This window comes from Antennarius striatus, chromosome 1 (assembly GCF_040054535.1).
Source record: "Antennarius striatus isolate MH-2024 chromosome 1, ASM4005453v1, whole genome shotgun sequence".
Classification (NCBI taxonomy): domain Eukaryota; kingdom Metazoa; phylum Chordata; class Actinopteri; order Lophiiformes; family Antennariidae; genus Antennarius; species Antennarius striatus.
In genome coordinates this window covers 25,837,354-25,850,930 of record NC_090776.1, presented here as the reverse complement: position 1 = coordinate 25,850,930, position 13,577 = coordinate 25,837,354, and the positions used below count along the sequence as shown (strand labels likewise).

At 41.3% G+C, this 13,577-nt stretch overlaps 1 protein-coding gene across 1 annotated transcript in view; it reads left to right on the top strand.

Annotated features, from left to right (window-relative positions):
• The window catches only part of garre1 (granule associated Rac and RHOG effector 1), a 31,870-nt gene that overhangs the window by 14,720 nt on the left and 3,573 nt on the right, over positions 1 to 13,577 (top strand). The window contains exons 3-10 of the mRNA XM_068312692.1: positions 5,630 to 5,842; positions 6,771 to 6,911; positions 7,112 to 7,207; positions 7,763 to 7,924; positions 8,212 to 8,370; positions 10,061 to 10,158; positions 11,311 to 11,436; positions 12,023 to 13,158. Coding sequence (XP_068168793.1) covers positions 5,630 to 5,842; positions 6,771 to 6,911; positions 7,112 to 7,207; positions 7,763 to 7,924; positions 8,212 to 8,370; positions 10,061 to 10,158; positions 11,311 to 11,436; positions 12,023 to 13,158 — 2,131 coding nt within the window. The remainder of the gene's footprint in view (positions 1 to 5,629; positions 5,843 to 6,770; positions 6,912 to 7,111; positions 7,208 to 7,762; positions 7,925 to 8,211; positions 8,371 to 10,060; positions 10,159 to 11,310; positions 11,437 to 12,022; positions 13,159 to 13,577) is intronic.

Here is a 13,577-nt window from a genome sequence, read left to right as displayed (position 1 = left end):
AATTATTTAACCTGGTTTTATTACCATGGTTGCTAATGCTACACACATAATCTGCATTACGCAATAGTGGCCTAGGAGACTTTCAGAATAATGTATTAAATTTGCTGTCTAATTTTTTCTAAGTAACCTGCAGTGACAAGGCAATAAGTGGTAAAATAATGAATATAATTTTATTGTGTTTATGGCTTTCCATTTTAGCAAATTGTTGCTGTCAGCTGAAGTAGGCTGCAATGGAAGTAGAATCAAGGAATGCTCAAATGTTCCTTTTTTATGGGGGTGTACACAGAGCCTGAAGCAGGAAGCCTGGATTAACAAAGAAACTTGATAACCACCATTGTGATGCTCATTATCTCTTACTGGGGGGGGGGGGTAGTGTTAAAGTTAGGGTTAGAATTTTACCTCTCACAAAGAAAGCCTCGCTGCGTCGAACTTGCTTTGTAGTTGACGACTCAGCTCTTGAGGATCACGAGGCCACATTATGTTTCACTTGTTGACACTGTCAAACCTCAGAAGCTGAAGCCCTTCAGGTTACTGCGCCAGTCTGAAAACGAAGAGAATTGACAGGTGCTCTTTTTCTTAGAACTTGGAACGATCGCTATTGTGATGACAATTCTTAATTGCAGTTGCATTTTTTTCTGTGCTGCCATAATAGACAGGCTCTCAAGTGGAGCCTTCAGCATCAATTATCTGAATTTTCAGCTGTACACCACACCCAAACCCTGCCTAAACCCCATCCTTCCTCATGATTACAGCATCTGCTTATTTATCCTCCTCTTAATACACAGTTGTGAGCCTGTGAAACTCCCAGAGTGGCAATCCACCTTCTATTTCACAGAGTAGAAAGAGATTGAACACATCTAAATATATAGTACAGTCACAGTGTGATATGGTCGGTGTAAAAATAAAACTACAGGGCACTAGACAACCCACAAACAATAGGTAAATAATGATATTTTGGTATGCTGTCGAAATAAGACCGCTTGACACAGTTTGTCGCCTTGTGGTCGTTAGATTCAAAGTAATTCGTATTTTTTTTAATTTAAGACAAAATTCACATTTTGTCAAATTCTGTTCCAGTACTGTAGTGATGTTCCACGGGAAGCTTTGTTGAAATTATGGTGTTATTGGTGTTTCCATAATCCAATAACATGGTACATGACTACAACCAAGACACTGGTGGGGCTGCAGGACCTCAGTGGATGTAGCTGAGCCCAAAACAGGAAACACTTTTGCACCACAGTCAGTAAATCTGACTCTGTGGTCTTGGATATGCACAGATGAATACTGAGGAAGCCCAAGTCTGAAAGTTTAGACCGCATGTCTTGGAACTCATACTTGCTGTCTGGCTATGGGCATAAAGGGTACATTTGTTAAGGCAGAAAAGGAAATGCATTAATACTTTACAATGATCTTGTGTGTGTGTGTGTGTGTGTGTGTGTGTGTGTGTGTGTGTGTGTGTGTGTGTGTGTGTGTGTGTGTGTGTGTGTGTGTGTGTGTGTGTGTGTGTGTGTGTGTGTGTGTGTTAGTTGTACTTTATAAGGAGAATACTGCTAAAACACACCATGAATAAAATATTAGCGAAAAAGTTATGATGCAATAAATTAGTACTTTTAATCCCATTAGATGATGACATTCATAGAACATTATCATGATTTTTCTATCACATTCTTTACAAATGTGAAAGATACAGAGTCACAGAATAAGAAGAGTTATCATTCTGCAGTACTACATCCAGGTTTTCTGCTTGCTTAGAGAAGGTGGTGTACAGGCACAACTTAAAGTTGTTTAGGACCAGCTTTGGTCATTGCTGCTGATTTGGCCCTCCGTGATGTGATAGGTTTGACTGTTAGGTATTGTCCTTTGTTTGCAAATGTTGAGGAATGCTTTTTGGCAGCTGGATATACCGAGGCCTTGAGACAGAAACAAATGGATTTTGAGTTTGGGGGTTGTGGTATGTGAGATATACCCTCCTACCCCCTAACACAAGCACACGGACACACACATTTCACTTTTCTTCCCATTTTCTGCACCAAGACCGTCCAAAATTTCAGGTCCCTGAAGTCTGCAAAACACGCCACTTTTTATTTTCCATCATATCCTGGTTCTCTGGCTGCTCCGAGTGTCTCCTCTGCCAAATATGCATGAATATGTCATGGTTTGTTAAGAGGCCATTTGCCGAGCTTGTAAGCTTAAACCACAGAGTGAAGACCAGAGGCAGACAGAGCCCCCGACAACCAGAGAGACCTTTACTGCCGCTTTGAAGTAACCCAGTGTGTGATGGAAAACAACCCCTTTATCTGCAGCTCTTAAAAACACTTGTGGTTTCTTTGTTTTATACAGTTTTTCTATTTTTTCGATGAAATGTGGTTTTATCAAATGAAGCTACATCTGATTGCAGTGAAACATGATGCATTTATTACATTTTTATTCATGCAATTGCAGGTTACATTACTTGGTTCTTTTGACTTTGGAACTGTACAAAGATACAAAATTAGACAAGAGAAAACATGCCAAAGTACAAAAATGTGAAACATTTGTTGAAGGAGGTTTACAGAAAGGTTACTATGGAACAATGTGTTCAGAATTGTTTCCTATATGTGCTTGTATCTTCCAAGAAGGAACCGCATTCTACACATTATTTAGACCTTTCAGAACAAGATGAAGAATAAAGACATTTTTCTTGGCTGAATGTAAATTTGCATATGGAAAATCCCTATTGGTGTGATTAGTTGTATGGTACATGTGTATTTATATTTCCATAGCCACAATTTAAGGAAAAAGTAAGAACTGTTGTAGACTTGTTGCAATGCGTTCTCCTGTGATAGTGTATCGTGTTCATTCTGCTCGGACTGAATGGCCTATTTCACAAAGTTAACAAAAGTGAAAAAGGATGTGTGAATCTGGCCTTGTGGTTCATATTTGCTCCAAACTTTAAACTGTCCCTTCTTGGTCCATGCTACTCTAGATCTCAGGAGTGCTCCTCTGCTAGATTTGGTGCCTTTACAGTGCAGGTGTTCTCAGAAAATACTATCCATGTTGATTGATTCATGATTCGCCTTGTTTGGGCTTGAGAGGGGCCCAACGTCGACTTGGCCCTGCTGCACTCTTATTTCTCATATTTTCCATGACTGTGTGGGATAGTGTGCAGCCAATCACATGTGTTAGCCATTATCTTGTGTCGTAGCCATGGCCTCATTTTTTTCTTCTTCTCTAAGATGAGTCTGTAACACTGGTCTGTTCAGCCTGTGATCATGGTATTGTTAGTTCTTCATTACTACACACTGCAGGTGATTTTCATTTTGGATGTTCTGGCTGCAGGAATTTCACCCGAGCTTCACCATCAGATGTGCGTCTTCTGTTGGGTTTTATTTGTCTACTTAGTACTGGGCTCAGTGCTAACTTTTTTGTTCTTTGAGTATTGAAATAAAGAACATTAATGATTACATGCAAATTTATTTATCACATATTTATATATATTAGTTTATATACTATGTGCACATGCTTGTCTTGAGACAATTATTCGTTAACATCATTATTATCTGTCAAACATTAAACATTCTTCAGTTTATAAGTCAGTTTATGAGTAGACTACACTGAGAGAAAACTAAGTATAAAAATAGGTTAATTGTTAATTGTTCCACAAACATTTTTGAGTAATGATATAATGCTGCATCATAGCCTTACCAAACAAATACGCATACTCATAAGCGCTGTATGAAACGAGGATGCGGTGAGTTGATTCTAGTTCCAGTCAACCCAAATGGGTTGATTGTTTTTGGAAGCTGTTGCACAGAAATTTGGCAGATAGAGGATTCGTGAACCTCAGGGGATCATTTAAAACCTGATTTCCTGACCTTTTTCATCACATTCAGATCAAAATGTCTTTGTTCAGCATGCTGCTTATGGATAAACTCCTGCAAGTCTAATGACCTTTCCATCAGCTGTAGTTACACGATGTGTTAACTGGCAGATATTAGCATGTCAGCACTCTGACTTCAGCTGTTATGGTTGGTGAGTTGGCGCTTCAGACAGAACTGTAACTGGACTGGTACACAGATGAGATTGAACACTAGCTTGGCTGCGGCACTAAACAGTCATCGCATATTAACATCATTCGTCAGTTCACCTCATGCCTTGTTTTTCTTTTCAGTAACAAAAATGAAAACAATTCATGTTGTAACCACATAAAATGGTCCAGTTATGCTTCTGTAGTTAACTCTGATAATTTTACTGCACAACTGCTTTATTCACAACATTGTGATGAGAATGAAAGACAGTTGCTGAAAGTCATCTGAAGGAATTAAAGCACGCATTTCTAATCTAAACTAGTTTTGACAACAAAAATGAAATCTTTGTTTAAAGTTAGTAAAACTCATCAACATTTCCTCTAGCAAACCCCATCAAATCAGGTGTGTGTGTGTGTGTGTGTGTGTGTGTGTACACGTGTGTGGGTTAGAGGGATCTTTTCCCTCTTAGATTTAAAATAATGGTTTATGCACCACTCAAAATTACAAAGACAGTTCTTAATTTTGAAACTAAAATCCTTTTCGGCAATTGACCTACAGTTATTTTGATGATTAAGGACATGACTTGTCGCTTTGAGCTATGATAATCCATAATAAACACAGTATTTCTTTTTTTTTTGGTCTAGTGTGGGGTTGAAGAATAAAAACAGCTATAGGGTGTAACCGGTCTGCCCTCAGAAAACAGAGGCACATTTCTGTCTTTACAACTCAGCCTCCCCAACAGATATTTTCAGCAGGTACCTGAAAAAGAAAGTGCTGTGACCGTGGTGGACCCTGTGGTGTCCTGTTTCTCTTATTTTTGCAAAGTGATCGACAAACAACCTCTAAACCTGGACTGTTCACTCACCACACACACACACACACACACACACACACACACATACACAGTCACACACACTCACACACCATTAGGTGTGTGAAGCAAAGATATCCTATAATGTTTCAAGGAGGAGAATTTGAAAATGATAAATTACAACTCCGCCACTCATAAGGAAACCAGAACTATTGTTTAAGTTAAATTAAACACATATTTTAACACTTTTTTTGTCCTCAGTTATCTGCCTGATGTTTTATCTTGAAAGGTGCTGTACTCTTCACACAGATTTCTTGCTTTGTGACATACCATGGCTGTCATTCAGAGTTGAAATCAACTTTATATGAAGCAGCAAGGAAACAAGTTTGCCATTTTTATTAAAGGAGGTGATCTGAACATAATCCGGTTTATCTAAGAGTTTAAAACTAAATTTGAATGTTGCGAGACTTACAGGAGGATACTTTCAGATATCCTCATCTCATAATGTCATTTAATCATCAATTAAAAAGTGCAGAGTTGTATAATTTATGTAAGCTCTTGGTGTCAAAAATGTTTCAGAAATGTTAAAACCACAAAGTACCATTGATGAGCCAGACGTTCCCTTTCAGCTCATTTGTTTGTCAGGTAGTGTAAGAGTGTTAACAGTCACTGAAGCGTTCAAACTAATATGACGGTATCTGTGCCTGCAGGCATTTATATTTTTTGGTGTGTTAAATGTTCTGACTCAGGTCAGGCATGTAAAGAATGAGAATGAGGTATCTTATAACAATGATCTGTCATGTTTTTATAGGTGCTGGGTCGGTGCTTCCTCACGGTGATGCAGGTCCATTTCCAGTTTCTATCACAGGCTCTGCAGAAGGTCCAGCCCGTGGCTCAGTCTTGCCTAGCGGAGGCTCTTGCCCAGGCCCAAGAGCGTTGCACCAATGCTCGCTCCCAAAGTGCTGACCTCGGTCCTCTCACGGAGCTGGAGGAAGCCTCTCGCTTATGGAAAGGTGCAGCTCAGGTATGCAGCCACATGGTACCACAGGACTCTTCTGGTCCAAAGCTTGGAAAAGCTAGCTTGTTGCCCATTTAATAAAAATGATGAAAGGCTTTAATTTCCTGTATTTGGGCTGCAGATTACTATGCACCTGTCTTGGTTATATTCTGTACCCTTCTGAACACTAATCCATATAAAGAAGATAGTTTTTTGAGAAAAGTTAGGTGGTCCCTCTCACCCATTTTGAACTTAGTTGTATGAAGTGAAGCAGAGAGTAAGTAGAATGGTGGGTTGATCCTTTAAGCTCTGGCCCTGTTGGCCCTGGAGGGGACAAAGCCTGCTAGATACTCTCCTGTTCCAGTAAGCCAGCTTACCACACACAACATCCCTATTGTAGTTAGTCTGAGTTATTTTCACTTGATTTAATTCATTTAGTAAAGTAAGTTCAACATAGTTTAAGCCTGTTATTATTGAAAGTAGCTTAGTCGTGGGCAGGCTAACTGTCATGTAAAACCTTAAATGTTGTTCAAGAAACACTGAGCTGAGTGATAAGAGAGGATTTTAGCAATGCTTTTGACCTTTAGATCTAGATTTGTCCAGGGCAGGTGTCAGAATTTAGTTACCTCTTTTCTTAGTGCCTTAGCGAAGGGAGGTAACCAAGGTTCTTTCTCTGAAGCATCGCATATGTTTCTCGTATAAAAATTTGTAACATCGTATGTATTGTCAGATGTTTTGTATTTTGTGTGTTTTTTAAAACAAAAAGACCGTTTGTTGTTCATGTTTGATACATCTTTATAAACCCCTTTAAATAGGGCTTGAATAACCTTTTTTGAATATTAACTCTGCTTTTCTCATAAAATCCACTCATTCTAGTATTTTTGAATGACCTAGTACTGTAATAGTGGAGATGTTCCGACCATCAATCTAACTGGATACCCTGCGATGCCTTTAGGCCACAGCGAAGCTGAGAGAGAGGGGCCGGGATGGCTGTCTGGCAGGTATCCAGGTTCAGCAGCTCTTCTGCTCCAACAACACCACCATCCCTGAGCATCAGCTGAAGGAACTCAACATGAAGATTGACAATGCTTTACAGGTACAGTAATCGACTCACAGGCCATTACAGGGAGTTACATTTACTATTGTGTGATTCGAGTGAAGAGCAGTCCTTCTACTAAAAGTTATTTATATTTCACAGACACAGTGAACTAAAATTTGTCATCATAAAATTGCAGTTGAAAGTGGTAGGATCCCAACCTTTTGTTTTTGGGCTGATTACCATTAATGTCTCTCCAGGCCTACAAAGCAGCATTAGAGAGTCTGGGCCACAGTGAATATGCTCTGAAGGCCGGATTTCATCTAAACCCCAAAGCTGTTGAGGCAGCCTTACAGGTGAGTTGAAGCTCAAGAAGGAAGGGATGGTCTTAAAACATGTGATTAGAAAATACCACTAAAGATTCAATAATTAAATTGGTGCATGCAGCCATATTCTTCAAATGGGAAACATTTGCTAGTTTAACTTCAATTTAATGTAAAAATGCCATTAGTGTTTTGGACTGTAGCACTGTTGTACAGTAATCTCTCATTGCCCACGGGTAATGCATTCCAGGACCACCCATGAAAAACGAAATTCTGCGATATCAGGACAACCTATTTTAATATTTACGGTAATTTAAAAAGTTTATGAACCCTCCCCATGCTGCTATTAAACCACCTTCTATCTGTATTCCATTTTCCCACACTCTTACAGACTGTTTAAAACACTTTTGTATTAGAGAAAAGTGTTTCTTTCATACATTGAAGTGTCAGCACATTGTCAGCCAATAGCATGCGCGTACAGTATCACGTACTTACTAAAAATCTGCGATGTTGTTAAGTCGTGCATCTTGAAGCATGAATAAGCGAGCAATTACTTTATATATGTTTGCATGCTGCTGTCTTTTGCAGAGCTGCTGCAGTGAAGCAGAGGCCCACCAGGCAGGCAGAATACAGACCACCTCCCAGCCAATCCAGTGCGAGCTGCCCACTATCCCTGTGCAGATCGGCACACACTTCCTCAAAGGAGTGTCCTTCAATGAGTCAGCAGCAGAAAACCTCAAACTGAAAACGGTATTCTTTCTGACTGGTGACCCAAGTTGTTCTCCCAAAACTACAAGTTCAGTAGTTATCAACCAGAAATCCACATTTCCTTCCTGATTTTATTCCGTATCATTTTACACAGCACCAATTGCTTGCTAAGTCAGTCATTCTAAAAATGATCACTAACTTCTGAATGACTAAGTGGGCTACTGACTGCTGTTTAGTCTATTTGTTTTTTTTAGCATCTGTGGTATAACATCATCAGACAGCGATGACAACAGCTTTGTTGATGGTCCACCATTTTTTTCCCTGCTCAGCACACGATGCTGCAACTCATCAAGGATTCACTGGGCCAGAATGGAGTGACTCCCAGGGATGACTCTCCTGTCACTGAGGTTCTCAACCAAGTCTGCCCATCTAGCTGGAGAGGAGCCTGTAAGACAGCTGTCCAACTCCTGTTTGCCCAGGCTGGTCTGGTGAGTGGAAGGTGTTAAAACTAGTGTCTAAAGCTATATTTTTCTGGGGATCAATCCTATAATCTTATCACAGCTGGGCTTCTATTGACATTTTCTGAAAGATTGTTTTGTGATATCAATGGCTTTTTGATTTTTGAGCCTGAACAGCCAAATTAGTCTTTTACCAAGATCTTTTTTTATTTTTTCTTGCAAAATTCAGATTATGCTGCGGATTTTTTGTCTTCCACATTTTAAGTCTTATTTGGGCGAGATATACAAAGGAACAGCTGAGCTGAACATTTTCCCTCCTATCTTTAGTCACTATTTTTCTCTGGTTGACATCAGTCACCAACTTTAAAGAGGAGGTGGCATTCTGACGTGAACAGGCCTGTTGCACTCCACTGACGAGTCACTGAATCCTCTCCTTTTGTGTGTGTCTGTGGGTTTGGCTTGCATCTCATTGTTTGTCAGATTTGTACTGGAAATGAGAGGATATGTCCGCTTGCTTTAAGCCAGCCCAGAGGTGTAAACAATCACCCTTAGAGGCACAAAAGAGAAGAAACATTCCTGTTGCATCTGGGTGAAGGATGGGCTCGCTTGTGTGGATCTGAAAACAGACCACCCCCTTCCCCCACCCTGGCTGAAAAGAAGAGTCATGGAGAAGGAGCAGGAGCAGCAGGATTCTCCTCAGAGTAACACCACCATGTTTATGCTCTGGTGTTTATTTCCTCTGTGGGGCCTGCCCTGTTTTTTTTGTGTCAAGCAGAGAGTGTTACCATCCAGCGCCGCCTCCACCAAAGCTAACTGTAAAACTATCCCTGGATGATGGATGAGCCCTTTGCATTAACTCTGTATCAGACGTTATAGCCACCCCACTCGAAATAGATTACACATAGGTCATACAGCAGCAGGCATGAACACACCGTCAGTACCTTCTACACATTTAACACTTGCTTACCCACACACTCATTAAACATCAAAGGTACAGACTGCTTCTCCTCATATCTGTTCTGCTGACGTTCTTGGAAACCTTGTTTGACAGCAGCCGACTTTTTCTTTTGAGTCATAGCCCTTCAAACATGTTCACCTCATATTTTCTCGCTGTCCCTTTCTTTTCCTCCCTCCGGTGACCTTGTGTCACATGTGGCCGACAGTTTGTGTGTGTTTGTGTGTGTATCTCTCACGTGGCCAGTTAGAGGTTTCCAAGGATACACCTGTTTTTTAGACAACAATAGAGTGACTTCCTATGATACAGGAAATAGACTCCTCCCAGCTCCCCTCCCTTTTCTGTGACCTGACTGTACTGGTCTCAGAGAACCAAGGACACTTTCAAAGAACTCACAAATAAATTCAACAGCAGGAAAGAAAGACACTCTGAGTGAATTCAGCTTCCTTACCCTGAACCACTGATCTGGGCAAGCTGGGGAATTTATTTCAGCCACCAACGACTAGCCAGTGCCCTCTTACTAGATGTTTTTCTGTTATCCTTTATGGGAATAGGAATAAATCGACCTAGTTTCCATGCTGCACAGGCTAAAATCATTTGTTTCATCAGTTTTCTTGGGTTTACAACAGGAGGAATTGATCCCCCTGGTATTTTAGCAAATATGCAATTTAGACAAAAAGAAAGAATAGTATAATCATTCTTGGACTTTTGCTGAAGCATGCATGTGAGAGGTGCTTATGAAGGTGTGTGTTTGTGTCCCAACAGGTGGTTGTTGATACAGCTCAGATTGAGAACAAGGAGGCTTATGCTCCCCAGATCACTCTGGAAGGTTGTAAGGTGGTGGTCCAGGTTCCCTCCACATGGTAAGCACATGGAGGCAGTCTGTTCTTTACAAAATAAACCTCTTCTATCCAATTTACATGGGCAGGTCATCCTGATAGAAGCAATTACAATTAAAAATAATGTCAAATATTACAATCTGACAATTCAAATGTTTAATTACTTAAAATAATTTCTAATGATAAATACAGAACTTATGAGATTTTGATTATAACAAAGGTGCAAATGTGTCCACTTGTGTTTGATCATGTGTGTCTGTGCACACTGCAGAAAGTGAAAGCGTAAACAGACAACTTTACGTAACTAATTAAATGTACTCAGTCAGGGATGATTTCTGTTTTTAGCTTCTTTTAAGTAGCGTGTGACAGCTGTCAACATCTAACATAATAAATAAACTACACCCGATTTTGAAGACATGAGAAGACTCACCTACTCAACATTATTCCAACAAACTGTTACCAGATCTGCATTACACATGCTTGGTAGTATTGGTAATAAAAGGCTCTGTTATGTGCTTCTTAGGGTGCACAAAAACCTTAAAAAGTATTAGAACATCGTGTATTTTAACTCATTTGCTGCCAGAGCTTTGCAGCAATTGATCTCCATCGGCAGACTTTCTCCGACGCTCCGGACATTATCGGTATTTTCTTACTGTTCTTGACCCATTCCAAGATGCTTCGCTCTGAGCGACACCGTGTTCAATGCAAACTTTTGTCACATCATAAGCTGCCAAAACTTCTACGTTTTCCTCGAATTTGCCAACCTCTGCTCCATAACTGGATCAGTCATTACAGCGCTAAATCCCATGATTAAAAACCTGATTTTCACTGACAAGCACCTGCAATTTCAATGTTAAATTTACAAAATCTAAAGGAACTGTTCCAGCTGATTTTGTTTCTTTCAATTGTCACAGTTGTCTTTGGCAAATACACACGTACTGTACTTCCATTTGAATTATAACGTGTTGGATAAGCAGTTTGTGTTCTGTTATTTTATTTCTTTCTGTATGCACATTGTGTAAATAACTGTCATTATGTAAATATAGTATTTGTGGTGGTTTATTTTATATGTAAATGTTTTTGAACAACTCTGGTGGCATTAAGTGCAGATGTACAGGGAAACCCTGTTTCTTTTCTGTGCACATGACAATAAACACTATGAATCCATGCATTCAGGTGTCTGAAGGAGGACCCAGCCACGATGTCGCTGCTTCAGAGAAGCTTGGATCCAGAGAGGACACTTGGTCTAGTAGACGTGCTGTACACAGCAGTGTTTGACATCAACAGGTGGCAGGAGAGGAAGTGAGTATATTTTATCACTTAATCCTCTTAAAAATAGCTTCAATAGGTATCTTTTTGCACAGGTTATGTGTTCATTTTAGCATGTTGGATGTTCAACCAGCCCTACCTAAACTGTCAAGACGCACTACAGCAACCAAAGAACTGGTCCAGGACTATTCATTTCTGGTGGGGAAGCAAACAGTAACTTGTTGTTACTTGTTAATCCTTCATATGATTTGCCTGTGATAATATTAATCATGATTGTGATCACATTATTCTTCTTGAGCTCATTCTGACATGAAGAAATACTGTATAGTTACACTCAGCAAAAGGTGGCCATAAATGTCTACTGGTCACCAGAGTTTGAATTCCTTTGTGATGCAGCATGATTGTCATCAGAACTCAGTCTGTGTAACTTCATTCTAGACAGATGGTCTTTTATTGAGGTTTTGCTTGGAAGTTATTTTTGCTTTAGTCGAGAACTAATGCTGAAGAAGTGGAATCACCAATCACTGAAGTGAATTAAGATTGTGCTTTTCACTGGTATGAATTCTTAGTAATTATTAAGGCATTGAGTCACCGAACATTATTTTCTTCTTTCTTCAAGAGAGCAAGCCTTGCCCATTATTCAGATCCAGCTGCAGCGAGAGAGCCCAGAGTATAGCGGTCATGCAGACCTGCCGCCAGGCACCTCCTCCAAGACCTCCAGTGGATTGCCCAAAACAATATCTAAGCTGACTTCCAAGTTTACCAAGAAAGTGTCATCCAGCTCGAACAGTGGGGGCAGTTACTCCATCCCTAGCACCCCATCCCGCAGCATGCTAACAAGCAGTAGCTCTGAGGAGAAGGCCAAGAGCCTGGGCCACAATGACGGGAGGCTTCACAGCATCCTGCAGATGACCAGCCTGTCCTGCAACCCTGACTCCAACCAGCAGAGCCAACTGGCCAATGGCTCTGCGTGTGAGGACCAGGGGATGAACCTGCCCACCGACCAAGAGATGCAGGATGTCATTGACTTTCTCTCAGGATTCAACATGGGAAAATCACAGCAGGCCTCACCCCTCGTCAAAAGGAGGAACTCTGTGGCATCTGCAAACCCTGCTGAGCTGAAGCCCCCGAGTGGACCGCCACCAACATCACTGTCTATCTCTCACAACGCCCTGCAGCCCCCAGCCCAGGTCCTCACTCAACCTCAACCTCAGCCTCAGCCTCCACCCCAGGCCCAGGCAGTGCAGAAGCAGCAGCCACAACCGCAGCCTCCTCCACCTCCTCCTGCGCAACAACAACAACAACAACAACAACAACAGCAGCAACAGCAACCACCTCCACCCCAACAGCCCTCCCCACAGGCCCTGCAGTACTACCAGCATCTCCTGCAGCCCATCAGTCAGCAACAGCCACCTCCTCCTCAGCTTACTACTCAGCAGACCCCACCCCAGGTTCTGCAACAGCAAAGAGTGGCAAGCAAGTGGCTCAGCTCCTCTGGGCAGCAGCCTCCACCACAAGGCTCCACAGCGGGGCTGTCACCCCTCGGCCCGATCGGACAGTGGAGCTCTCCTGGACTGCCAGATCTGAGCTCAGACCTCTACAGTCTGGGCCTGGTTAGCACCTACATGGACAGCGTCATGTCTGAGATGCTGGGTCAGAAGCCGCAAGGGCCCCGCAATAATACTTGGCCCAACAGGGACCAGAGTGAGGGAGTGTTTGGAGTGCTGGGAGATACGCTGCCCTTTGACCCAGCAGGTGAGTTTTACCCTGTTTGTCCTGAGATGGAGTTTTCACACACATCACACAGAGGCTGACATTATTCAGCAGGTTCACTGCAAAACAAAAATGGTTAATTACCCATAATCACAAGAGATCGAGGTGTAAAACAGGGATTGGGGTCTTGAATAACCTCTAATTGAACATATTATCATGCTCAAGCTGATCTGACTAAATTGCTTTTAGCATGCAAATGTGTCAAAAATAATGTATATCATACAGTATGGATAGCATTCTGTTCAAACAGTGTGTAGTAAAATAGTATATCTGGGGTTTTTTTGGAGACTGATCTTAGTAGCACAGTCAGCAGAGTTTCCACTTGTAGTACAAATTTCCACTTGTAGCTTTGACTGTCAGTTGATGATACAGGCTAAATACAGTCTGGGCCAGCCACTATT